The sequence below is a fragment of the Trichosurus vulpecula genome, chromosome 6 (genome assembly GCF_011100635.1).
Source record: "Trichosurus vulpecula isolate mTriVul1 chromosome 6, mTriVul1.pri, whole genome shotgun sequence".
Lineage (NCBI taxonomy): Eukaryota > Metazoa > Chordata > Mammalia > Diprotodontia > Phalangeridae > Trichosurus > Trichosurus vulpecula.
This window is the reverse complement of record NC_050578.1, coordinates 223,219,604-223,245,248: the sequence shown is the minus strand read 5'-3', so window position 1 is coordinate 223,245,248 and position 25,645 is coordinate 223,219,604. Positions and strand designations below refer to the sequence as shown.

Sequence of the window (25,645 nt, the reverse complement as noted above, 5' to 3'; positions counted from 1 at the left end):
TCTTGGCCGAACCATCAGAACATACTCAACAAAGCAACTGATTCATGAGGCCAGAAGTTGGGCCTAAAATCAAAGTCCGTTCTGTGGACCATGAGCCTCGAGGGAGATTTTCGTGTGACACTGGGCATATGCATATATACCTGTAGGTGCCATTAAAGTAACACAATTTTTAGAATAAAAAGCACACACTATTACATTACTCAATGAGTTTAAAAGACTGGTTTTCTAAGAATTAAAGATGACTTCATGTGATTTAGAGTGAGAAAAGAATTTGTGTATCATCAAGTCTAGTCCTTTCATTTTAAAGTTCATTTTAAAGTTGGCTTAGATCTGGAAGAAGCTTAGAATTCATCTAGGCCAGCCCCTTCTCCCTATTTACAGGCAAGGAAACTGAGGCCCAAGAAAATAAAATGAGTTCCCTCAAATCACACAGGTAGCCAAGCTAAGCTTCAAATTCAAGACCCCTGACTCCAAATTGAATGTTCTTCCTATACATGATAAATATAACCCACAGCAACACGATAGTCAATGAAAAGCCTCCACAATCTAACCATGCATTAGATTGGCTAGAAACATAACATGAGCTTCTGCACATGGTGCCTGCCAAGGACCCAGATGCTGTTGCTAGAAAAATATACTCAACTTCCAAGATTCTGGGTCCTTTGACTGCCACCCATGACAAAGTGAAAGCAGTCCAAAGTAGAAAAGGCTATGTGTAATTGTTCGGAGCAAAACATGCCAGTATTTTATTAAAGAAGAAATAAATTTACAAATACATATGTCTGGGCAAACAAAACTTCATGTAAAAGAAATACGGCATTTTCAAATTTACTGGATGCACATGATTTCCTTTCCTATCACAACAGCAAGTGTTACTGCTGGTAACTAACAAGATGGCTTATTAAGTATAAAAGTTTTTTTTCCAATAGTGAAAGCAAGACCTGGTTTTAAATTTCTAATTGGACTGTGGGGAATTATAGTATCTCAAAAGAGCAGATAAATGGAACAGTAAGTTAATGAATGGAATTCTCACTCATTTTGAATCATGCAGACAGCTGAATGTTATAGGTTTCTTATGTCAGTGTTCTAAGAGGGACAGGATGAGATGGTGGAAAGGTCACTAAGCTTGGAGTTATAAGACTAGAGTTCAAATTCCAGCTCTCCTGACTACTAGCCGACTGACCTCAGTCAAATCATACCCTCACTCCTCAGCTATAAAATAGAGGGTGGGTTGCAGACTAGGTGAGTCCTCAGGTCCTTTCAAGGTCTAGAATTATAGTATATACATACAGAGATATGTACAACTGGGTTTTGAATCCACCTTCAAGCGATTAAATCAGAAAAGAGAATATTGCAAAATAGTCATATTCACAGCCTCTTCCTTTATTTTCTTTTTTTGTTTGTTTGTTTGATGTCTTCCTTTCAGAGAAATAATTGTTATTTTGGTTTTGAAAGCCAACTCCACCCATACCTCTTCTGAAGGCTGCTGAAAATCTTCCAGGGGCTCAGTGAGGGTACCCTGAGATTACTGGGTATCAGAGAGAAGCATTAGAGAAAGCTGAATGACCCCTTCATGGCATGCTCTGTTGCTCATGCTCTAGCTCTCTCTCTCCTCTCTCTCTGTGTTTCTCTGTCTCTGTCTGTCTCTTTCTCTGTTTCTCTATCTCTGTCTCTCTCTGTCTCTCTCTCTCTCTCTCTCTCTCTGTCTCTCTCTCTCTCTCTCCTCTCTCTCTCTCTCTCTCTCTCTCTGTCTCTCTCAGATGGAAATATACCTTATGAATCAGCAAGAGGGTTCTATTAGCAGATCATAAGCAGAAGGTCAATGTCTTATTGGGTAGAATGATGTAATCTTAAAGGCTAGGAAGCTGATGGGTCAATGAGCTTATTAATAATTCATTTGAACACTTGTTATTGCAGATTAACCAAGCATCTGTCAAAATAAGATGGAATTTCATACTCATCAAAAAATATTTAAGAGGATTTCTTTTTCGCAATGTTTGCTTCTCCATCACTAGTTCATAAGTCAATTCTCTTCAATTCAGTCAAAATTTATTAAGTGCCTACTATGTGCAAGGTTCTGAGCTGTCTCAGCTAAAATCTATTAAAAAAAGTTTTTCATCATCCTCTTAATGACTTCACTCTGAGATCATCTCCAAATTATGCTGTCTATGGATTGTTGGTACATAGTATTTGCATGTTTTCTCTTCCATTAGACTGGGAGTCCCTTGTGGACAGGGATTGTCCTTTGCCCTTCCGTGTATCTCCAACACTTACAAGAATGCTTGGTAGTAACTGCATAATTATTTGTTGATTATCTGACTGATCAATTTCTTGGGATTATGAATATAAAGATGGAATAGTTCCTTCCTTCAAGGAGTTAACATCATTAATTTGGTTTTAATTGGTCACTGCACGTTACTGGACAAAAATCTGTCCCTTAAGCAGTTGTGGTGCTAGAGGAAAGAAGAGTCAGCTAGCAGATGGGGTGGGAAGAAGCCATTTTTATTTTTTAATTCAAATGTTTCTTAGATCTCTATTCTCTGGTCCCCTCCCATTTAGGGCAAAGTCCTGGTCACCCGATGTAAATACCCAGCTTCAGTGTGTTAAGGGGCTATCATTCAGAGTGGCCCACAGATTATTTATGTCTCTATGTCATCCTTTGACGGAATTCTCTTATGTTTTTGTGCTTGCCGTGGGTCAGAGGTTCACATCAGCACTTCTTTCTGTCGCTCCTTATATGTTTTACTATAATTTACAGCTCAGCAAGAAGACTCATAAAACAAAAGTGTCTATTTTTCTTCAGCAACTAATTCTCACTAATCAAAGCTTTCCAGCCAAACGGCCCAGCATGAAACTCGGCATGGAAAATATGCAGGGAACAAAGCGCTTTGTCAAATAACACATCTCATGATGTAAACACATATGTCTCCTATAGGACATTTTATCGCTTCCACATTATCGGCATACAAAAGAAGCATTCTTGTCGCAGACCTGGTGCGACTGTGGAGTCATCCTCATTGGAAACAAGAGCCTGATTAGGTTCCCACACAGATATGAATAGACTTTCCTTTTTTAGCGAAATAGCTGCCTTTATTCTTTAAAAAAAAAAAAAAGAAAGAAAAGAAAAAGAAAAAGAAAAACAGACTGGTGATTGTCACCCTAAAAACATGGAATTGTACTTGGAGACATTTGTTTCTTTTTTTTTTAATCATCCAATGGCTTTACTGTCCCTTCTGGAAAGTCTGAGTTCACTCACAGCTGTGTGGCTCCGAAGGAAGAACTCAGCAGGCTCTAAGTCTGTTGGGTCTCTTGTCTGCTAATAAAGTCCACAACAGTCTGAAGCACAGATGTGGAGAGGATCTGTTAAATAAGTCAGTGGCAGAGATCCTGACCCCAGCCAAGGCACATTTTATTATTCCGGAAGGAGGCATAATTGTAAGGCATTAACAATTAGAGGGACTATGTCTCTCCTCTATGTCTATTCCAATGTTTGGGAGAGATAGAGTATCAAAGCTACCTTCTAGAAAGAGAACATGCGATGGATGGTGGGACTTCGCACAAATGGCATGAAGCTTGATTACAGGGTTTCCCAGAGTTCCCACAAAGGGCTTGGACCTTGCTTTGGCCTCTCTCTTAAAGGGCTCATTTATTCAGCATGTATCATTATGCTTGTTCTACAGTCTCATTGGGCACAGGGTGCCATCGTCCTAAGGTGGTCTGCAATCTCAACAAGTAGAATTACTTGTTTTGGGATAGCAAGAATTGAAATTAAGAAACTAGAGATCAAATTAATGCAACAATGCCATGTCATATAACAAAGTGGGCTCATGATACTATGGCCTTAGTTATACCATGAAATAAACCAGGGCTGTCCAAATGCAGCCCACAGGCCCCATGTGGCCTGCAGTGTGATTTATGTGGCCCACCTACCAGCATAGAAATTTACATAAATGTTTTAGTAAATGAAGCCGAGCTACCGCAGAACTCTCACTAAAATGGCAAATCAAAATATATTGTCAATTGTTTCAATAAAAACCTAAGGTTGGACAGCCATGAAATAAACCATAACCATGTAAAGTCAGGCAGTGCATCTCTGTAGCCCAGGTGTTCTTAACTTAAATGTCCAAGGATACATTTCATAAGGTTCATGAATTTGGATGAAAACAAAAAATAAGAATTACATCTTTATTTTCACTAACCTTTGGTTTCCTTTGTATTTTGCTTCATGCATTTAAAAGCATTTTGAGAAGGGGTCTATAAACTATCAAAGGGATCCATGACACATGAAAAAAAAACCCTGGCAATGCCTACTCTAGCTTATGAAAAACCTTTAGTCTCAGCATTACAACAGAGTTCTAATAATATTACCTTTTTCTTTTTAACAATATCAACCACTGTAGCACGAATGGGTAGATGATTGGCTATAGAATCAGGAAGACCTGGATTCAAGTCCCACTTCTGACAGATACAGTGGGATCCCAGACAAGTCACTTAACTTCTCAATGTCCCAGATGACTCTCTAAGAATAAGTTTCAGACAAGTAGCCGTGTTGGGCTATTCAATACCAAGTGTTCCCCAAATAAAAGAAATCACAGGTCTAGATTCCTTCCATGCTTTCCCTCAAAACAAAAACCATATACCCCTCCAAAAAAAACCCAATCTGTTATGTTCAGATGCAGGCTAAATGTATCTCAAGGAATTCTGAAGGCCTCAAATAGAAAAGAATGAATACTTGAAAAATGCCATTTACCAGTTTATTCAACCTAATTATCTGTTTATAGAATCATGTGATTTAGGTATTTAAAGTACCTTAAAAATAAACCCAGAAACCATATAAACACAATTGCAAAATACTTTTCACACAAATAAAGACAAATCAAAACAATTGGAAAAATATTAATTGCTCATGGGTAGGTTGAGCCAATATAACAAAAATGACAATTCTATCTAAATTTATTTATTCAGTGTCATTACCAATCAAACTACCAAAAATATTTTATGGAGCTAGAAAAAAATAATAACAAAATTCACCTGGAAGAACAAAAGGCCAAGAATATCAAGGGAATCAATTTTTGTAAAAGTGAAGGAAGGTGGCTTAGCAGTACTCAAACTCATATCTCAAACTGTATTATAAAGTGATAATCATCAAAACCATGTGGTACTGGCTAAGAAATAAGAGTGATGGATCAGTAGGATAAATTAGGTACACAATGCACAGTAGTAAATGACCATAGTAATCAGTGTTTGATAAATGCAAAGATCCAAATATTTGGTACAAGAACTCATGACCTAACAAAAATTGCTGGGAAAACTGGAAAGCAGTTTAGCTGAAACTAGGTATTGACCAATGTGTCACACTGTATAACAAAATAAAGTCAAAATAAGTACATGATTTAAACATAAAGGAAAATACTATAAGCAAAAAATTGAGGGGGGGAGGGAGGATATGGTCTATTTTCTTTTGTAACATGACTAATATGGAAATATATTTTGCATGACTGCACACGTGTAGTCTATATCAAATTGGTTGTCTCAAGGAGGGAGGAGGGAAGGTAAGAAGGGAGGGAGGGAAGGAGTGAATTTGGAACTCAAAATGTTAAAAAAAAAACAAATGTTAACAATTGTTTTTACATGTAATTGGAAAAAAAATAAAATATCAAAAAAAATTAAGCAAATGGGAAAAAATAAAGCACGTTAAGGGTCATCTAGTCCATTCCTACTCACTTTATAGATGAGGAAATTGAGGCCCAGAAGAGACTTAAAGGCTTAAAAGAATTATCAACTCTCTCATTTACTCCCCAGTTGAATAAACTGCATCTATTCTTACTTCTTTACTTGTCTCTTGAATATATGTGTGTGTGTATACATATGCATACATACTAGTTTTCTCCATTATATGAATTAGATGCATTTCTTAATAGTTTTATACAAGTGGAACCTTGGTATGTTAAATCATATTTTCCCATTGTCTTTCATTCTAAAATTAGGCACTGATGCCTCTGAAGATGGCATTTGCTTCAAGATCTAATAAAATCACACTTAAGAATTCAACTTTTAAAAATTACATTTAAAGGAAAAAACTAACCATTGCTAGTAAAATAATAAAGATGATGATTATATTCAAAGTCAGCCAAGAAGCACCAATGAATAGTCCCTAGAGCTATTTTTAGAATTGGAACCAAAACCTAAAGGTCTAGGTGGGGAAAGTCAACTACGACTGCTTTGTTGAGTGGAGCCCACTGGGCTAGCAAGCAGCAAAGCCTCCTCAAACCTCTTCCTTGCCACGGTATGGCAATAGAATATAGATCTGTCTTTGGTCACTCAAGTGCTGTTGTCCTGGACTTGGTGAGTTCTACTGGCCTTTAAAAATGCAGAAGGGGATCTGGAATGAGGGGAGGAGGAATGTAGAAGCAGTGTCAGGACAATGACCTAAAATATATCAATCATTAAAAAACAAATAGGGCAGTGTTTTTACTGGTACACATGTGCATGCACACACACACACACACACACACACACACACACACACACACACGCACGCACGCACGCACGAACTAGTAAACAAAGAAATAGATAAGCACATCACTCAACTAAAGTGCCACAGGGGCCTATACACTTGGGATGCAACAACTTGTCAGCTATACATACTAATTTACACATTTTATAAGTTCTAATTTCTGCTTGATGGGATGAGTCTGGATTGAGTTTTAGCAGATCATAACTGAGGAATATAGACTGCCATGGTCAGGAGTAGGGATGATTGAGGAAATGTGAACTGCCAATGATTTGGGGGCACTATTCATAGAAAGGCATAAGTTAAGTTCTTTACCAAAATATAGAGAGCAAAAGTATAGGCAAATTGACCTCACAAAGAATTGAATGAGGCAACATGTTAAAGTGGAAAAAGGCTGCTAGAGTAGGAATATGAAGAGACATAGTTTCACATCTTGGCAATGGACATTCATTATGTAATCAATGGCAAATTCAACTGAGCCTGGGCCTCAGTCTCCCATCTGTCAAAGTGGGGATAATAACATCCGAGTACCTCTCTCACATGACTTCTTGTGAGGCTCAAATGAGAAAAGGTATGAAACACACTTTATATACTTCCAAGCACTATATAAACATGAGTTATTATCATTAACTATCACATGAAAGGTTTATTTTGGCCAAAAGAATGGTACAAATACTTCCTATTTAAATCCATTAACATTATGCTTAATATAGTCAGCTCCTTCAGCTCTAGAATAGGAAAAGGAGCAACCTCTACTCTGAAGGCATTCATTGCCTGCTAGACTCACAGGCTAATAATAATAGTGACAATAACTAAGATATATCCTAGTTATTATCAACAGTCTGAGTTTAGTGTCATATACGTACACACATATATAATGTATGTAAAGATATACATAAAACTAAGGTGTTATTACAGTTATTTTATAGATCAGGGAATTACAACAGGTAGAACAGGAAGAAGACTTGCCCAAGATCATATAGCTAGAGGTCAAGTTTGAATTCATGTCTTCCTGATTCCAAATCCAAAGCTCTATCCACTGAGTTTTAGATCATTAGAGTTGAAAGAGACTTTAAAGGCAGATAGTTTGGCTTTTTACCATATTTTATAGAAGAATAAACTATTAATTGTATTATACAACTGTAATTGTATTGATACTTCTATGTGTCTATATCTCCTACCAGACTTTAAATTCCTTGAGGGCAGAGATTATCATTCTACTTATCTCCCTGTCAAAGTCTTATGTATATTAGATATTCACTGAATGTTTGTTGGGTAAGTTAATGAATTTCTATTCAATCAAGAAACACCTAGAACTGTATCAATCAGAGCTAAGATGAAGCAACTATAGCCCTAGGACACACACACACACACATACACATACACACATATGTGTGTGTATGTGTGTGTGTATGTGTGTGTGGGTAGAGAGAGAAAAAGTAAACTATTAAGCAGAATATTCATTGATTTAAATAGGAAGTATACTGTAATAGCACCTACCCTACTAGATTGCTCTTAGGATCAAATAAGATATTTGCAAACCTTAAAATGCTATATGTATCTATGTGTATGTATATATATTTATACACACACATATACATGTATATATATATTACTATAAAAAGGTGTATCTATGTATGTCACTCATCACATGCTAAACTTAGACAATTAATAATAACTGATATACATGCTGGTTATTATTATTATTAACAGTATTATCATCATCATTACTATTATTAGTTTGTGAGTCTAGTATGTGATGAAAATCTTTGGAGTACAGACAGCTCTTTATCTTATTCGAGAACTGAAAGCATTACTCTTCAGCAGAATATTCATTGATTTCGGTGGGAAGCATACTGTTCCATTCATTTGGCTAAAAGTAACCTTTCATAAGGCAGTTAATGATAACATATATATATATAAGAATATATTATGAGTGTATATATGAGTATGTATATATGTATGTGTGTTGATAGATATATATAGATAGAGATAATATAGATATATATGTATATGTGAGTAGCCCATTGTCCACTGGAGGCTATGAACTTTGTATGTAACACAAGAAACCAGAAAATAAGCCCCATTTGGCCACATGGAGTGGAATTTTCTGGCACCAAAAATATGTGCAATTACAGAAAGTAGCATTGGAAAACGCTTCCTCAGTGTGCCTCAGCCCTCATTCTGCCTTCCTTGTCTGCTCTTCGGCCTATCTCTGTTACTATCTAAAAGAAGTTGTCTTTTCCCTTTCTTTCTGCTGCCTCAAAGCACATGGGCTCAGTACAATGTCTACCACTAGCATCACTTAAGGTCAAGAGAGTAAAGAGGAGTCAGATCAGTCCTCGTCAGGGGGAAACAAATCTGCCTTCAAAAGGAGGAGTTTTCTTCCTTAGGTAAGAGAGGTGGGTGCCTGTAGAGTTCTCTCTGGGGCAGCAGACGGTCCCAAGGGGGAGTCACCTACTCTGCCTCCCTTATTGATTATAATTCATCTCAGTTTGCTGTTTTTTTTTTAAAAGTAGACTTCTGGCTGCTCTGAGGAGTATCCTGGACTAAGCCCCTTCTGCCATAGAGTTTGTTCTTTCTTTTTAACTGGGCCTCTGCAGCTCTGATACAATTCAATGACCAAAATAATACTTTTGTCTATTTGGGCAAAAATGGCCTACTGAAATATAGCTTAGTTACAGGCATTTCAGTAAATGGTGCTTCCATTTTTAAAAAATATATATATTTTCCTTCCCCATACACGGACTGTAGCCAAACTCAGAAAATCCTACTCAATTACTTCCATGCCAACCTAGCAGCAGGCCAGCCTCTGGCCAGTGGGCATTCAATATAAACTCATCTGAATATGAGGGGCTAAGAACAAACCAAGGCTCTCTCTTGCTATATTATCAGGTAACACAAATCACTACAATCTATTTGAAAGAAGTCTTCTTGAGCCCAGAGGTCTAATGAAAAATTATAAAGAGAAGAAGGCTCTAGTGGGCTACTCTGAAAGCCACTTAGCCGGTCTCTTCTGCACATGCTGCATTACACCCTCCCATCCCCAAGCTATCATCAGAGACAAGGGGGTTTCTTTCCAGCAGACAAGACCACTGGCAGAGTACTGTTTTAATAAAGTGCCACCTCTTCATCCAGTGCCAAACTATGAAAAGTTACTTAAGGAGTATTTTTATACCCTAGCCATTCGAAAACAACAAACAAAGCTTCCATAAGCTGTTGACTTATGGCTCTAAAAAAAAAAAGTTTCACAAACTGTCCTGAGCAATCTGTAAATTAAATCATTTGAAAGAAAGCCTTTTAATATGCTATAATTAGTCGTGTCTCTCGGAACATGACTTTACTGTAAATACTCCTTCCTGACTCTCCTTATGTCCCAAGGTTCCTTCAAAGGAAGCAGCCGAGCGATAATTCAGCATTATTCCTGCTTCGCTGGGCTAATCACTTACAGAGCAGCAAAGACCCCGTGCTCCCTGCTGCCCGGCTCCTGCAGCCTCCTGGCCTGAGGCAGGCTTCCCGACAACCCAGCAGCATCCAGATGTCAAGAGGAATACATCCAGCTCTTGATGCAGCCTGTGCTCCATTCCAGTATGGTCTAACATCTGTTTCATCTGCTGGCATGCAACCTGCTGAACACACTCCAATCGGCAGCTCAGGCTGGGGAATGAGGAAGGTCAGAACTCCCCAGCTAATCTGGGGACTCATCAGCTCACCCAGAGATCATGGGACTTGCCTAGCAACTCTCTAAACAGTAGGGCTTTTGCACAGAGCAGAAACAAATTAATTATTCACTTAAAATGAGAGCCTCAATATAACAAGTTTTCATAAAAGATAATTTAGGTCTAGCCAATGCCTGCCTAAATGCATTGCAATTCTTTTCGTTAGACTCTGAACTCCTTGAAGGCAGGGGCTGGATCGTATTTTTTACCTTTGTATCAATGATCCCTAGGCATAGAGTCCTACAAAATAGTCTTTAAAAAAAAGAAGAAGGGTTCAAAATGTAACAGGCTGGATGCCCTTTCATCAAGGATGTTTAAAAGAGTATTCCTGCTTAGGTGATAAAAAAATAGCTCATCTCTGGTATCCTTTCCAACCTAAAGATGCTATGATTTCGAAATCTTATAATACATGTTTGTTGAATTGAACTCCTGAGCAGACATTCAGGCATTTGGTAAGTATACTAATTCTTTGAACTCTGATATGGATGTGTTAACAACTGATAATTCCCTTGGTGAACATTTTCTACGTGACTCCCAAAATGACCTGAAAGATTTTACCCATTTTCCAAATTTGACAGCCAGGGAGTATATCAGGCACTACAAGAATAAGGCTGACTATGTTTCCCACAACCAAGATCATCAGAGAGCCTTGAAAGGCCTGAACCCTTAATCCAATGTACAAAATATAACAACTTAGTCCAGAACATTGCCACTCACTATTCAAACCCCTACCTGGAGCAAGAGTGAACAAGAAAATTCCATAAACACTATTGTATAATCAAAAACTTTTATAGCTTCTACATTTATATCATGTTTACCTCCCTCCTTCTTTTTCTCATTTTTTTTCCTTTTTTTTCTTTTTAACTGTGGATAGGACCTAGAAGCTCCAAAACATATATTACGTATTTCATAGCAATAAAAAAGTTGCTTTTGTGGAAATGCTGATTTCCTGTACTTGTTATAATCATCCTGATGTGAATATATATTTGCATGATAAATACTTATATATGCCACAGAGTGCTCTCTGTTGGGTCGTTGTCAACTTAGAAAGAAGTATCTTAAGGAATACCTCAGGGATTTGTCCTTGGCTTTGGGATATTGGACAACTTTTTAAATCAATTGCTCGGATGAATGCATACATGGATCCCTTGGTGTGCCAACGGAGAATGGAGTCAGGATCCAAAAGGGTCTTGATAGGATAGAATAATGGACCACATCTGATAAGACAGAATTTAGTAGGGAGAACTTTAAAGAATTCCTTGGGGTAAAAAAAAATCAACCTCAAAAAACTTTAAGTGTCTTCCTATTGCTTAAGAGGAGCATTGGGGAAAATGTGGATCGACAACAGTCTCTACACAAAAAACTCTGAGAGTTTTAGTGGCTGGAAAGTTCAATGCATCAATGATATGACACGGCAAAATAAAAAACCAAAAAAAAACCTCAAATACAATTTTTGGATATGTTAAGAACAAAGGCCATAGCCCCAGTATTCTCTGCCCTAGTTGTACTACACATGCAATAACGTATTTCGTTGAGTGCCACATTTTAGGAAGGACATTAACAATCTGAAGAGCATCTCAAAAAGACCAAATAGCATGGGTGGGGTGGAGGGGTGCGGACAGGAGCTCAAGTTATAAAAGGATCCATTGAAGGAAATGGAAAAGAGAAGGACTGTCATGTGATGAGAGATTCTTAGCCTCAGTGGGCAGAAGAAAGAGTGTGAATTGCAGGAAAGCAGACTTGGGTTTGGTATAAAAAGAAACTTTTCTGACAATTGGAGCTTCTCAAAAGTGGAACGGACTGGTGCCTGTCACTGGGCATCATAAAACAAGGTTAGAAGACCACCTGTTAGGGATGTTTTAGAAAGAAATCTGGCTAGACTAGAAACCCACTGAAGTACCTTCCAACTCTGAGATTCTGTGATTTTGTGATTCTGCCTCACATTTCTGGGAAGGATGGTCAATAGGAAATCTGTCTATATAAAGGACTGTCGGATTAAGGCAATGAGAAAGTATATTGTATTGCTCATTGGTCAGAAAGACAAATCTTATACACTATCATTTACTGGCTTTTCAAAAGTAACTTGGTATCTCTCTGGGTTCACTGATGATATCACTTTCTAATCATTGGGGTTTCCCTAAAGTCCCCTTTAATGGCAGATGAGTTGTTTCCTAATTAATAAAGTAATTGCAATACTGATAAGATGATAATTGTAATGCTATCATGGGTGATTCCCTGTCAAGGGATAAAACACAACACTCTAACAATTAATTCCATTTCTACAATAAGTGATGAGATAACTTAACAGGATAAGTTAATGTGAAATATCCCCAGATACTACAGTTGCTAACAAATACATAGATTAAAAGCAGTTTTATTTCAAGCATTATGAGTTAGCAGTTTTCAGACTAGGAGACAGTTAAACAGATAAGGAAAGTTTAAACAAAAACCAAAAAAAAAATCTTAGTTATTTATTTTTTTAATCAACAGTGATTTCATCTGTCAATTTTCATCATAGGTGACTGGCAATGAACTAAATGACTATTGTCCAAAGATTATCCTAGTGAAATCCAGAGAAGCTAATTCATCATCACCAGAGCCCTGACCATCAGCTGATGACTTTTTTTATCAACAACAATTCATAAAATGGTGCTGTAGGACATGGACATTTTCAATTTGAATCAATGAGGGAGTCTCCAGAAATATGAAATTTCAGGTCCATCAAGTATAGATATAAGTTTATTACCACAACTCTCAGGTAATTACGGATAGTGATCAGAGCCAAGCCCAGATTGGTTATAATGGCAGCATGGGCTAGTTCAGACATCAAATCTAATACTGTCCTAGAAGACAGAAAATGAGGGTGTTGGATGAGATGTTCTAACATAGTTTATTGCTCTAAATCCATACTCCTACCATGCTTTGATCAAATATCTTGTGATATTAGCCCTGAGTAAGCAGAGAGTATAAGAAAGGTTAGTCACTGGTACTTACAACTAAGACTAGCCAGAGAGGAGTGAATTGGAATGATATATTTTCTAACAATAACTTGCATTTCTATATTGCTTTAAGTTTTGCAAAGTACTTTTGTGGGGTTTAAATTGTGCAAACTTTCTCCAAATTAACTCATTGCATGGATGGATACACACAAGGAGACAAATATAGACTTCCTAGGACACACACTACTGCTTGCAGCTACCACACTCTTCTCCCAAGGAATCAGGAAAGGAGGCAATAGACACAGAATTAATAAATATACACTGGGTCTACTGGTCAGAAGTTTTATCACTCAGCTGGGGCACGTCTGAGGGGAAAACCCATTCAGCTGTAGCTTCAGAATCCCATTCAATTAACATACGATTAAAAAATGTTTTTGTCCTTGCTCGGCCTGTTCTGCCACCTGATATGTCAAAACATTTAAATTTCACTTCTTTGTGATTTCTATTTATTAAATGCAGCAAACATTCTGTGGTTGGGAAATGAAGAAGAGACTTCAGAAAGATTCGGTTATTTGGCTTTCCAACCTTTTGATGTATCTTTAACCACACCTAACTCCTTCAGCTCTCACTTAGCCCATAACATACATTACATGAACAATACTTTCAAGCTTGTATTTTGGTCAAACAACAGAAATACCTGCCATTGCTTGGGAGAGAAGGTCAATAAACACCATCTACCTGACATACAAATGCAAATTAAAGTTATGAATGAATTTTGCACTGAGTAATCTTTCAGATCTCCCAATTGGAAATTATGTTCCCCCCAAATTGGAATTCACATCATATTTGTTTTTAATATCCCTTAACTTTTTATTATGTTCTATTTTCATAGACCCATAGGATTTGGAAGTGAAGAGAACCTTTGAGAACATCTGATCTAACCCCTTCATTGTATAAGCGAGGAAAATGAACCCCAGAGAGGGGAGAATGAGTTAACCAAGAAGAAGCAACTGGCAAGCAGAGTAGAAAGCTGTAAACTCAGGTCCTCCTAATTCAAAATCCAGGTTTTTTTTTCCATTAGTTCACATCACTGGATCATAGTGACTTAGCTTAAGTTCCATAAAGGCAGATGGTCATCAAACATTTTATTTCCCTGTCACTGTGCTCTGCATATATAGGAATAATAAACGGTGATCAATAAATCAATGAATAAATTAATATGGCTCAATATCCTACCCACTAAAAAGCTCTAAATAGATTTGCAGACACCTAAGGGTCTATATGGTAGAGCCCACTCCTTCCCAGCTCCCAAGGTGCTACCTTATGGAACCCGAGAAAAAAATCAGGTTTTTAGAAAGAAAATTAAAAATAGATTTATGAGCTATCTTTAGCTGTGAGTGGCTGAAAGGGAGTCTTGAAACATAAACTTCTCCTATGTAAAAAGGAAGCAAAGAGAAATCATATTTTCTGAAGCTAAGGTCTCATTAAAAGGCCTTCCCATCCTCAGAATCCTTCTCTAGTCCTTTAGTTTAATCTCATCTCTTCAACCCACCTGGTACCTTTCATTTCTGTATTTTTAACTACTCCACATATGAATTGATGAGTTTTAGGTAATTCATGAAAGGCTCTCTCATTATTCCTACGACCTTCCTCTGAACACCTCCACAAAAGCACCCGTAGGAAGTTTAAGCTCCTAGGGCACGGAAAGATATGGCCCCCCTGTCACTCCACCATTAGAAAGGCTGATGCATCTGGATCCAAAGTGGAGTAGATATGACCAAATACCAGCTGTGCAGCCGGGCTCCCTCAGGTGACTCTAGACCAGTGTTGTCAAACTCACTGGCCCCAAAATTCCCAAGTGAGGCCCAAGCCAAGTTAAAATGTAATTGGGAAATGTTTAACAAAATAAATAAAAATATAATGTCATAGATAACATGTTCATTTGTGGTCTTCTGTCAATATGCAACATAGGGATCTGTTTCTATTTGAGTTTGACACCACTGGTCTATAGCCTGATCCAGTCCTGATCCCAGTCTTCTCACCATTTCCCTATCCTGTTTCCTTAGAAGCCCCAAAGGGTAGGGGTGGTTTGGGGTGGCAGAAGGATTTGGGGAGAGGGAATAAGTGCTAAAGTAAAAAGGGGGTGATTAATGGGGAACACAAATCTCCTCCCTTTCAAAGTGTCACCCCATGTCTGCTATCCCCAAAACAAGAGATTTTGGGCTATATTTTCCCCCCTCATCGTTGGTTTCACCCTTCACTCATTCATTTGGTCCAGGTGAAATTCTACCCTCTTAGGTCAGACTAACTCACATTCCAACCCTATCACAATGGAATACTTTTATGATTCCAAGCTCAAGGGAATATAATCTCAGAAAGAAATAGTCTGAATGGTAACATTTCCCAATCCTGATGGGTTGCTCCTTCCATTTCAATTCCTCCTTAGAAACTGACAATGTCATTTAAATAAAATATGTGTTTGTATTCACTTTTGCAAAACTTCAATTGTTCTCCTTCATCTTTGCAAACTTGGCAGGAATCAAATGGTTTCATTTTTGTGCATCTTCTGATTGGAATAGTCTTTCAGAGTGCCTTAAGGCTCTAATTAAGCCCCTTTCCTCCAGCTTCCTCTATACTTTATACATAATTCCCATCGAATAAAATGGAAAAATTATTTACATAGCCATTTCCCTATTTCCAAATTTTCATTTACTATTCCCTTCAATTAGGTCACTACTCACACTATCGTTATACGAAGTAGTCGGTTAAAATATGTCCCACTAAAGCTGGGTAGTCTTTGAATGTGCGATAAAAATCATTCTCTGAGGCTAATGAAGACAGAAACTCTGCCTGTAACAATATTAAGTTTGTTTTCTCTGGTGATTCAGAGAAGTGAGCAATCTGTCAGTAATACATGGAGTGAAATTACTTGTCTTGTAGGAATTCCCGCTGACAGTCGCTCCATCTCAGGGCTGACCCAAACATCTCCCCGCTGACAAACAAATTACTCTGTCTAACTTTGAAAAGGTAACTAGCTGGTTTTTAATTTTGATTGGTCTTTCAGAATCTCTTGTCCGTTTACTCAGTCCCACATTCTTCATTGTGTTAAAAAAAAATAAACAAAACAGAGAGAGAGAGAGAGAGAGAGAGAGAGAGAGAGAGAGAGAGGGAGGGAGGGAGGGAGGGAGGGAGGGAGGGAGAGAGAGAGAGAGAGAGAGAGAGAGAGAGAGAGAGAGAGAGAGAGAGAAGAAGAAGAAAGAAGAAAAGGAAAACCCCTTGGTTGATATCTAGCAGTTGGGGGTGATGGGGGAGAGGATTGTTATTGGGGGAGGGCTGGCAACAAACCTGTTATTGCCTCTCTCCTAGACGGTTATGTCAGATAAAACTGTTAAGTGTGTCTAACCAACATTAAGACTGGCAGTGCCGCCAGTGACTGACTGGGTGAGTGAACACATTACCGAGACAGTATTGTAGGAACTAATTTTCTTCAATAAAGTGATTTTTAAGGCTCATATATTTCACAATCTAAACATATGTCACTGTTTCATAAACAAAATAAATGGATTAAAATAATACATTACCAATATGCTGACACATGGAGATATTTTAATTAGAAATACTTAAGCTGTGTGATATTTAACGGCTGTATTTGCTGAAGAAGAGCATGCATCATTTAATAAGAAGGCACAGGGCAGGTGTATTGCCTCATAGGCCATGGTACCAGACTGGCGCCTAACTACTTTTAGTCTAAGCTACAATTATCGGGCAATATTTGTCTCAATAAAAAAAAAAATTGGTTTTAAGGTTGTATCCCATTTGGAAGAAACTACATAGAGTCAGTCCTTTAAAACCATTTTTTCATTGAAATAAGTCACCAAAAGCCTAGTTCCTGAGGAAAAAAAATTATATTTCTTCATAAAAGGCCACATTTAACATCTGAGCTATTTAAAGGACCGTATTTACATGACTGTCACATTACATTGGCCCCCTTTCCCTACACATTCTTCTTGGCTTACTTTAAGGACCAATGCTAAAATAGCTGAGGAAAGCAAATGTCAACCATGCCTTGAAATTTATATGTGTGAGAGAATCAGAATAAGTAGAAATGTAATATATTGTTTACTGTACTGAATGCCCTCTGTTCTCCAAAAGGTCAAAAGCATTGTAACCTTAGAGTTCCAATTTCTGATTGTTCCCAGGGTTAAATACGTTATCAAAATTAATGGTTCAAACCCCGTCAACCTTCAAATAGACGAGTATGCATGCCTCCATCTGCTGAACCGTTCAACTAAAAATAGAATTCTTTTTGGCCTTCACTCTTACAATAGCGTGCCCCTGAGGCACAGTGAGCAGAGCCTTGGATCAGTACCCAGTACAACAACCAAAGGTCACTGCTGTGTCTGTAATTTAAAGGAAGAAGGAAAGAAGGAAGGAAGGAAGGAAGGAAGGAAGGAAGGAAGGAAGGAAGGAAGGAAGGAAGGAAGGAAGGAAGGAAAGAAGGAAGGAAGGAAGGAAGGAAGGAAGGAAGGAAGGAAGGAAGGAAGGAAGGAAGGAAGGAAGGAAGGGAAAGAAGGAAGGAAGGAAGGAGGGAGGGAGAGAGAGAGAAAGAAAAAGGGAGGGAGGCAGGAAGGAAGGAAGAAGGGGTCAAATCAGGGTACTATGAAGAGGGTCTTTCCATTTTAAATACCTTTGCTTCCTTCAATTATATAACTTCGACCTTCCAGATTACAGCTGTGAATGGTGTTGAGACTTGCCCAGCTTCATTTGTGTTATAAGTGACAAACTTTGAAGGACAAAATAACTGGGGCAATTCAGACAGGGAGATAAGTTTGGAACCCCAATGCATACTGTGCACATGTGGCACATGTCTATTACGTGTATGTATTTGACACGGGCTTTTTCTTTTCCTGGGGAACCTGTGTTTAGGAATAAATCTGGCTAACATAATTGTAATGCTTCGTTAGTATCAACAGTTTATCATAGCTGTTGACAGAGCTGTGGCATTTCCTTGTTTAGCTTGCAGACAGATGGGGGGTGGGAAGGAGGAGACAGAGAGAATGTCCTTAGCTGAAAGTGAAAGCAGCTCTTAAAATAATAATACTAATTTTCAAACCTGCTGCAAAATTGGAAGGAGGGATCACCCTACCCCAGTTTTGTCACAGATTTTATGTAGCAGCATCTGTATATAAGGACTAAAGAGATATGTGTCAGCCGAGCTGTTCTGGGATTTCCCAGGCATCAAGTTGTAACCATGCTGGGAAGGCTTGGGAAACCCGCCTGGCAAGCAGGCTCAGCCTTTGCCAAATAGTGTGCCATGTGCTCTCCAGCTTGGGTGAGCTTTCCTGACAGGCAGGGGGAAACTGGAAAGAAGTGAGGAGGGAAAACAGGGCAGGATGCATAGGGGCCACGAAGAGCTCCTGGTCAGTCAAAATTTCAAATGAAAACTGCATGGGCTCCCTCATTAATAGACTCCCCATTCACCCTAATTAAAGCAACTGGCATGTGGCATGTGTTGTGCAGATGGATCAGCAGTGGTATACACAGCACTGTGTGGACCTGGCACACAGAAATCTGGTTTCGTGTTTTCCAGCAACCAAACAGACGCCAGATTTTTAGATGCTGGAGTGAAAAGAAGGGAGATGGACAGAGAGAAAGGGAAAGAGCTCCAGAGAGATAGAGAGCAGGGTTCAAGGAAGGAGGTACCGATGCAAAGAGAAACAGACATAGAAGAAGGATGAGGGAAGGCAGAAACATACTGGGTGAGAGGAAGGAGTTGACAATTGGGTACCTAGACACAGGGGAGAAATAAAAGACAAAGGGTAGAGACTGTCTGGGGTCTGAGCCAAAGCCACCTGTCTTCATGGTCCTGCCAAGCACTCAGAGTCTTTCATACATTCTGCCATAGGTAGGCCTGTTTAATCACACGGACCCATTTCTAATGTTCAGGTGACTCTCTGTTTTCTCCGTCCCAGACACAATAGATTTTAATACTAATGCCAATGCCAATACTAACTTTCCTATTATAAATATAGACCTCAAAGTATCTTGGAATATTCTACCAGTAAGTTGTACTAAAAAAAATCATCACAGACAAAACCATTGCCCACAATCCCCAGACATAACGATGATCCATAAAATCTTTAATATGTTTTAAATAGGTGGGGACACACCAAATACTCATAATCTCCAACCTACATGGAACTAAAATCTTTCAAATCACAGAGCCCTAGCAGAGGAGGTCAAAATCACATGAGACTTGGATGGATGAAGGGCCTCTCTTCCCTGTAGGTGCTGAATAATAATAACGACTGAAATAATTATAGCTAGCATTTATATTTAAGGTGTGCAAAGCCCTTTACATATGGTACGTCACTTGACCCTCACAACTACTCTGGGAGGGAGGCACTATTTTTATCCCCATTCCCTGTTTAGAGATGAGGAAACTGAGACTGAGAGAGATTAAGGAATTTGCCCAGGATCACAGAGGTAATTTCTAAGGCTAGATTTGAACTCAGCTCTTCCTGACTTGAGGCCCAGCGCTCCATCTACTGTGCCACCTGTGTGTGTGTGTGTGTGTGTGTGTGTGTGTGTGTGTGTGTGTGTGTGTGTATCAACGTTCACTTAGGCCCTTTGGTCTTGGGCTAATTTGTGGGTGGGAGGCATTCCCTTTCTGTTTAGTAGCGTAGCCAGCAAAAGAAAACGGTACTGAGGATGCTTTCAGTTAGCCTACCAAATTGGGGCATATGTCCAAATACCTGTATTCAACTACTACAACAAATATTCTATCGACCTTTGTAGGAAACCATGGAACATTTAAGATGAAAGAATACTGGCAGATTAGCGACCTGCCCCAGTGTTGTTTCTATCTGAACTTCATCAAAAGTGATAACAGGATAATAATAACACCAGCAGTTCATATTTAGGTTTCCCTTAATTATCAAAGTACTAAGGAATATGGAGCCCTCTAGAGAGACAAAGCAGAGCTTTTAGAAAAGACATCTGATGCGGGTAGAGGAGAACTACCTCTGTTCTGGTGGACGGCTGGTCATGCCCCATCAGAACCTCTCCCTTTCCCTTCTGTCCTCACCCCCAACCTATATTCCCTAGAGAACAGAAAGTAGAGGAGAGAGGACACTGTGAATTCCTTCCCTAGCTACATCAATACTGGCATCTTATCCCTGTCTCTCTCTTCCAAAGAACTGACTTTGCCTACTACTTGCCAAAACACAAGTTTAAAAAGAAAGAAATTGGTAAGGAAAAGATGAAGGAAAGAAAGGGGAAAAGGAAAAGACAAGGAACAGCAAAATTGACCTTTCCCAGCTATCTTGTATTAGATATTCCCAAAATAAATAGGAGTAGGCTTGGGGGTACCCTAACAGTTGCAGAATTATTGCTCTTTAGTGAGTTGGATCCATGGTCATGGGCTGAGAGGTGGAATCATGATCACACGTAGGAATCCTACAAAAACACTACAAACCCTAAAAATGAAAATGTGTTTCAAATTGATAGAACTTGTTTTTTTTTGCTTTGAGTAGAATAGAAATGAAGCACTCTCCTACATCTCTCTTAATGGAGGATCATATATTTTGAGGGAAAAGGGACCTTAAAAGTCACTAAGTCAGCACCCTTATTTTATAGATGAGGAAGCTGAGGCCCAGTAAGGGGAATGACGTGCCTAGGGTCATTGTCATCGTTGTTGTAAGTTATTCAGTGGTTTTTCAGTTGTGTCCTACTCTTGTGACACCATTTTGGGGTTTTCTTGGCAAAGATATGCAGCAGTTTGTCATTTCTTTCTCCAGCTCATTTTATAGATAAGGAACCTGAGGCAAACAGGGTTAAGTGACTTGCCCAGCTAAGTGTCTGAGACCAGATTTGAACTCATAAAGATGAGTCTTCCTGATTCCAGGCTTGGTGCTCTGTCCACTGTGCCATCTAGCTGCCCATCTAGGGTCATACAGCTAGCAAATATCTGACACAGGATTCAAACCCAATTCTTGACTCCAAGTTCAAAATTGACTCAGTAGAATATCTGTATCACGTGGGATCATGATTTTCCAAAGCTGACACCACTGAATCATCTTCTAGACATTGAAGAACAAGAAGGAACTACATTGGGATGGAAATGGACAACGTTGGGATCTCATGGAGCTCTGCCCTAGACTGAGCCTACCGGAGGAGAAAGGTCTGGGATAATAGGAAGCACCCTCAAATGGGAGGAAAACTGGGTCCTGGCGGCTAATCTCCTAGTAACTTGTGTAGTACTGAGCATGTCGCTTCATCTTTAAGTGCCTCAGTTTCCTTATCAACAAAATCGTAAACTCGGTCCTACCAGTTTCACAGGAATGGGTCTTAAAAATCAACAGAGACAATGCATGTGAAAAATGTTCAAAAATCTACAAAACATGGCAGAGGGTGGGGACCAAGGGGAAAGAAAAGGGAAGGGGAAAGGAGACAAAGTTGAGACTTAATTTATAGAAACAGCACTTGACAGTGAACTACAAATGCATACCTCTGGCAACTGTGCTTGGGATCTGTTTGTTTGGGTTTTTTTCAATAAATGAGAGATAGCAACCTATAAGGTCTCCTTAGGGAGGAAGGGATCAAGCCTGAGGAATCCTCACCTGATATGCTCCCCTGGTCCCCACTTTCAGAGAGAGCTGGGAGTATGTTGGAACAAACAACATCCCCACCCACAGAAGCATCAATGGAAGCATTCATACCTCAATCTTTTTGTGGTTGTAAGACTGGCCACCACCATGTTCAAAGGTATCCAAATTCCTGCCATAACGTTCACTTAGGCCCTTTAGTCTTGGGCTAATTTGTGGGTGGGAGGCATGCCCTTTCTGTTTAGTAGCGTAGCCAGCAAAAGAAAACAAACAAACACTCTGTCAGAACCTGAGACACAAAACCAGGAGTTTCTCAACTTGGGGCAGTGACCATACCAACGAGGGACAAACTGAGGCCTCTTTTCTCTTAGAGCAAACCCAATGACCTACAGATCAACCAAGGTCTTGGGTTTTCCTTTTTGCTTGGGACAAACAGATACATTTGAATGAAGATATTTTGATGGAGCAGAGCTACAGAAGGAACCAAGGTACAGGAACCTGGCATTCTTATATATACTATGTCTTCTGTAGCAGACATGATAGAGATGCTCCTGATAGGCACAGGACAAGTGATTTTGTCTGGATGGGGAATTCCCTTCATCTGCACAGATCACAGCCCATCCATGACTTTGTAATCAAGGCGTAGATAGTTATTTGAGGCAAAGAGAAGTTAAGCGACTTGCCCAAGGTCACCCAGTATTAGAGGCAGGGTTTGAAATCAAATCATCCTGACTCAAAGCTCAGAACTCTATCCCCTCACCATCTCGCCATTATACATTATGAGTTATTTGTTTCTGTATCCTTTCCTCTCTTACAATTATCAGTGGCTACAGGAAGTTGTTGATTGGCAAAACTGGGTATGGGGGAGTAGGGAGGGGAAGAAGGGAGAAAGCAAGAGTTATCCCTGTGAGCAGGGCCATGGAGCACAGTTGAGAGAGGTGCTAAGGTGGAGCCTTTACAAAGTGCTTCACCATCATTTGGCTTGGCCACACAAAAATAAACTACAAAGTGATTTTGTTGTTGCTGTTGCTATGTAATTGTTTGTTCCCATTTTCTGTTTTTGAGGTTGAAATGAGCCATAGTCTTCATGTGTTCATTATCACATATTTTCTAGTATTTCTAATTCTAAATACTGGATAGTTATTTTTGGCAGTCTTATATTTGTGTATTTAGCTGTAAAAACATATCTCCCAATGAAAAACTATTTTTTAGAGCACCGGAGTTGGAAAAGCATTTAGATATGACTGAGGCCACTCCCTCATTTTACAAATGGGACAGCTGAGGCCCAGAGAGGAAAAGGGGCTTGCTAAAGGTCAGGCAGGAAGCAAGTGGCAAAGATAGGACTTGAGGATTATCTGCTTAATGCTTAAATCATTGTCACCCTGAATAACTTCATGAATGAAGGCAACTAATAGGGCCAAGACCAGAGGGCCTAGCTCGGATCCCAACACTGGGAAGGTTGAGACTACACAAATGCAAAGTCTTCTTAAAGCTCTTAGGTTGGTCAGTTATGAAGCCAGGAGGGAGAAAGAGCCTGTCCCTCCCTCTATAAGGTGAACAAAGTAAAACCACCCAATCAATGGACTCTGCTTGGATGCCTGTGGGGGGAAAAAGCCCATTTGGGGCAGAAAAGATTTTGATAAAAAATGAAATTCAGGGGAGGTAAAAGTGAACATATCTAAAGACAATTGGGCATACATTCTCCAACAACTAATTGACTCACTTACTCTGCAGTACCTGAGACTAAGTCATCATGGCATTTTCCCCCTTTTAAAATACTGAAGTTGGCAGCCGACATTCTTATTTGCAGTATGGTAAGTACATAAGGTGTTAATCCTTCTGGGCTATGCTTAAAAAATTATTTAACATTCAGGCCATTATTTAGCATACAGCTGGTTAGCAGTTTTCCACTAAAGTGTTGGCTGGTGTCCCACATTTTTTTTTGTTTTGGCACATACCTGGAGCTGTAAAGGGCTCAGTCCAGAAGCAGCAGCAGCTGCCATTGTGGATGGAATGAACTGTACGGGGTAGTTATCACCTGTCGGAGAGAACAATGCATACAGGTTTAGACAATGAGCAGAGAATCGCAACAGACAAGTACAAACAGGGTCTTCACGTTGCTTGGGCTCTACAGCACTGCTCTAAGCCCAAACATCTGCAGAAACAAAAGGCTGAGTTGGGCACAGACTTGTAGTGTTACCTTGGAACTTTCCCTAAGCGAGATTGCTAGTAGGCAAACTGGCAAAGCATAAATGTGATGGGAAAGAGAAAAAAATTAAATGTGCAATTCAAGCATGTTCTCTCCATTACAAATCATGTAATACATCATTTTTGAGGAGTACAAAAATATCTTGAAGCCAACTTGACACGCAGTGCACCAAAGATATGTACGGGCTTTTTCTATTAGAGCTGCAAATGGCTTAGGGAAACATCCTGGCTCAGGAGGCAAAACACGGCATTAGCTCCCGAAAAAGAAGATGAAATGGGGAGCTTCCCAAGTGCCCCTGAGATGGGGGTGTGAACAGGAGGGCAGACAGAGACAGAGACAGACAGAGACAGAGGGAGACATTTAGTAAGAGAAACAGAGAGAGAGAGAGAGAGAGAGAGAGAGAGAGAGAGAGAGAAGTCATCCCCATTCAACATCCAATAGTGGGAGCTGAACAGCACAATCTCAGCCACCAGCTTTCTGGAAAATGTCTTATTTTCCTTAGGAGTTAAAGGACTATGAAGATCAAAGAGATCCATGGAATACTGGAGCTGGAATAAAGCCTAGGAGACCATCTCATCCAGCTCCCTCATTTTACAATGAGGAAACTAAGATCTGGAAAGAGAAAGTGGCTTCCCCAATATCATACAATGTTGTGCAGAGACTAGTATCATACTTTTAAAAAAAAGAAACAACAAAAAAAAACAGCTGACTAGATCTCTCAGAAGAAATTAATTTTATTGGTAAAATCTCCCTATTACACAGCCTAGCAGACTTGTTCATTCATTCAGCAAATATTTATCAGTGTGATGAAATGGACGGAGAGCTGGCCATAGAGACAGGAGGTGTCTGGCAGGTTTAAGTCCTGCATTTGACTCATATTGGCCATGTGACCTTAGATAAGTCCCTCTAACCTCTTAGTCCTCCAGACAACTCCCTTAGACTCCAGGTTGCAGAGAAGTTTCCGATGTACCCTGGAAGGAGCCTGGTCATCAGGAAGCCCACTAAGTAACCCAGTGAAATCCTAGGTGCATTTCCTCTCCCCTATCATCTTCTCTTTGCCAGCCTTTGTATTATGGATTTGAGTATACAAAGACAAAAAAAAACAGACACACCATAGTTCCTGTTCTCAAGGAGCTTACATTCTATTAGAAGGAAAATAACAAAAATAACATGTACAGATAAGGAGATAAGATGGATTTGTAATTTCATCACTGGAGGCAGTTTCCTGGTAAGAAACTCCTTCCACCGATTCATAATGGCAGCTGCTGTACAACTTAAGTCTTACAGAATTGGCCCAGAGGTCCAGGGGGATTGTGATTTGGCCCAAGGTCCCAGAGCCAGTGTATATAAGAGGTAGGACTTTCACCCAGTGCTTCCTGACCTCAAGGCCATCCCACTCTCCACTGTGTCATGTTATTTCTCATAGGCATATAATTAGCACATAGAAAATAAATACAAAGTAAATATAAAAGGATATTAGGAGGAGAGTACTAACAACAAGGTAGGTAGGAGGAAGATCAGAAAAGCTTCTTGTAGGTCCTACTTCCCAAATCTATAATCACACTGGTTACAATACTAACTCCTAAGAATATTATGATTATCATCGTTAAAAGAAAACCAACTACTGGGCACTTTGCAACCAGGCAAATCATAGGAAC

General features: G+C 39.3%; 1 protein-coding gene across 9 annotated transcripts in view; it reads right to left on the bottom strand.

Moving 5' to 3' along the window:
* The window catches only part of SOX6 (SRY-box transcription factor 6), a 550,764-nt gene that overhangs the window by 103,200 nt on the left and 421,919 nt on the right, over positions 1–25,645 (bottom strand). For 5 of the 9 annotated variants that reach the window (XM_036763144.1, XM_036763143.1, XM_036763146.1 and 2 more), the window contains exons 8-9: positions 23,737–23,816; positions 21,893–22,015 (exon numbers count right to left, since the gene is read on the bottom strand). In XM_036763144.1, coding sequence (XP_036619039.1) covers positions 21,893–22,015; positions 23,737–23,816 — 203 coding nt within the window. The remainder of the gene's footprint in view (positions 1–21,892; positions 22,016–23,736; positions 23,817–25,645) is intronic. The other 4 variants (XM_036763149.1, XM_036763152.1, XM_036763150.1 and 1 more) reach the window with 1 other exon arrangement.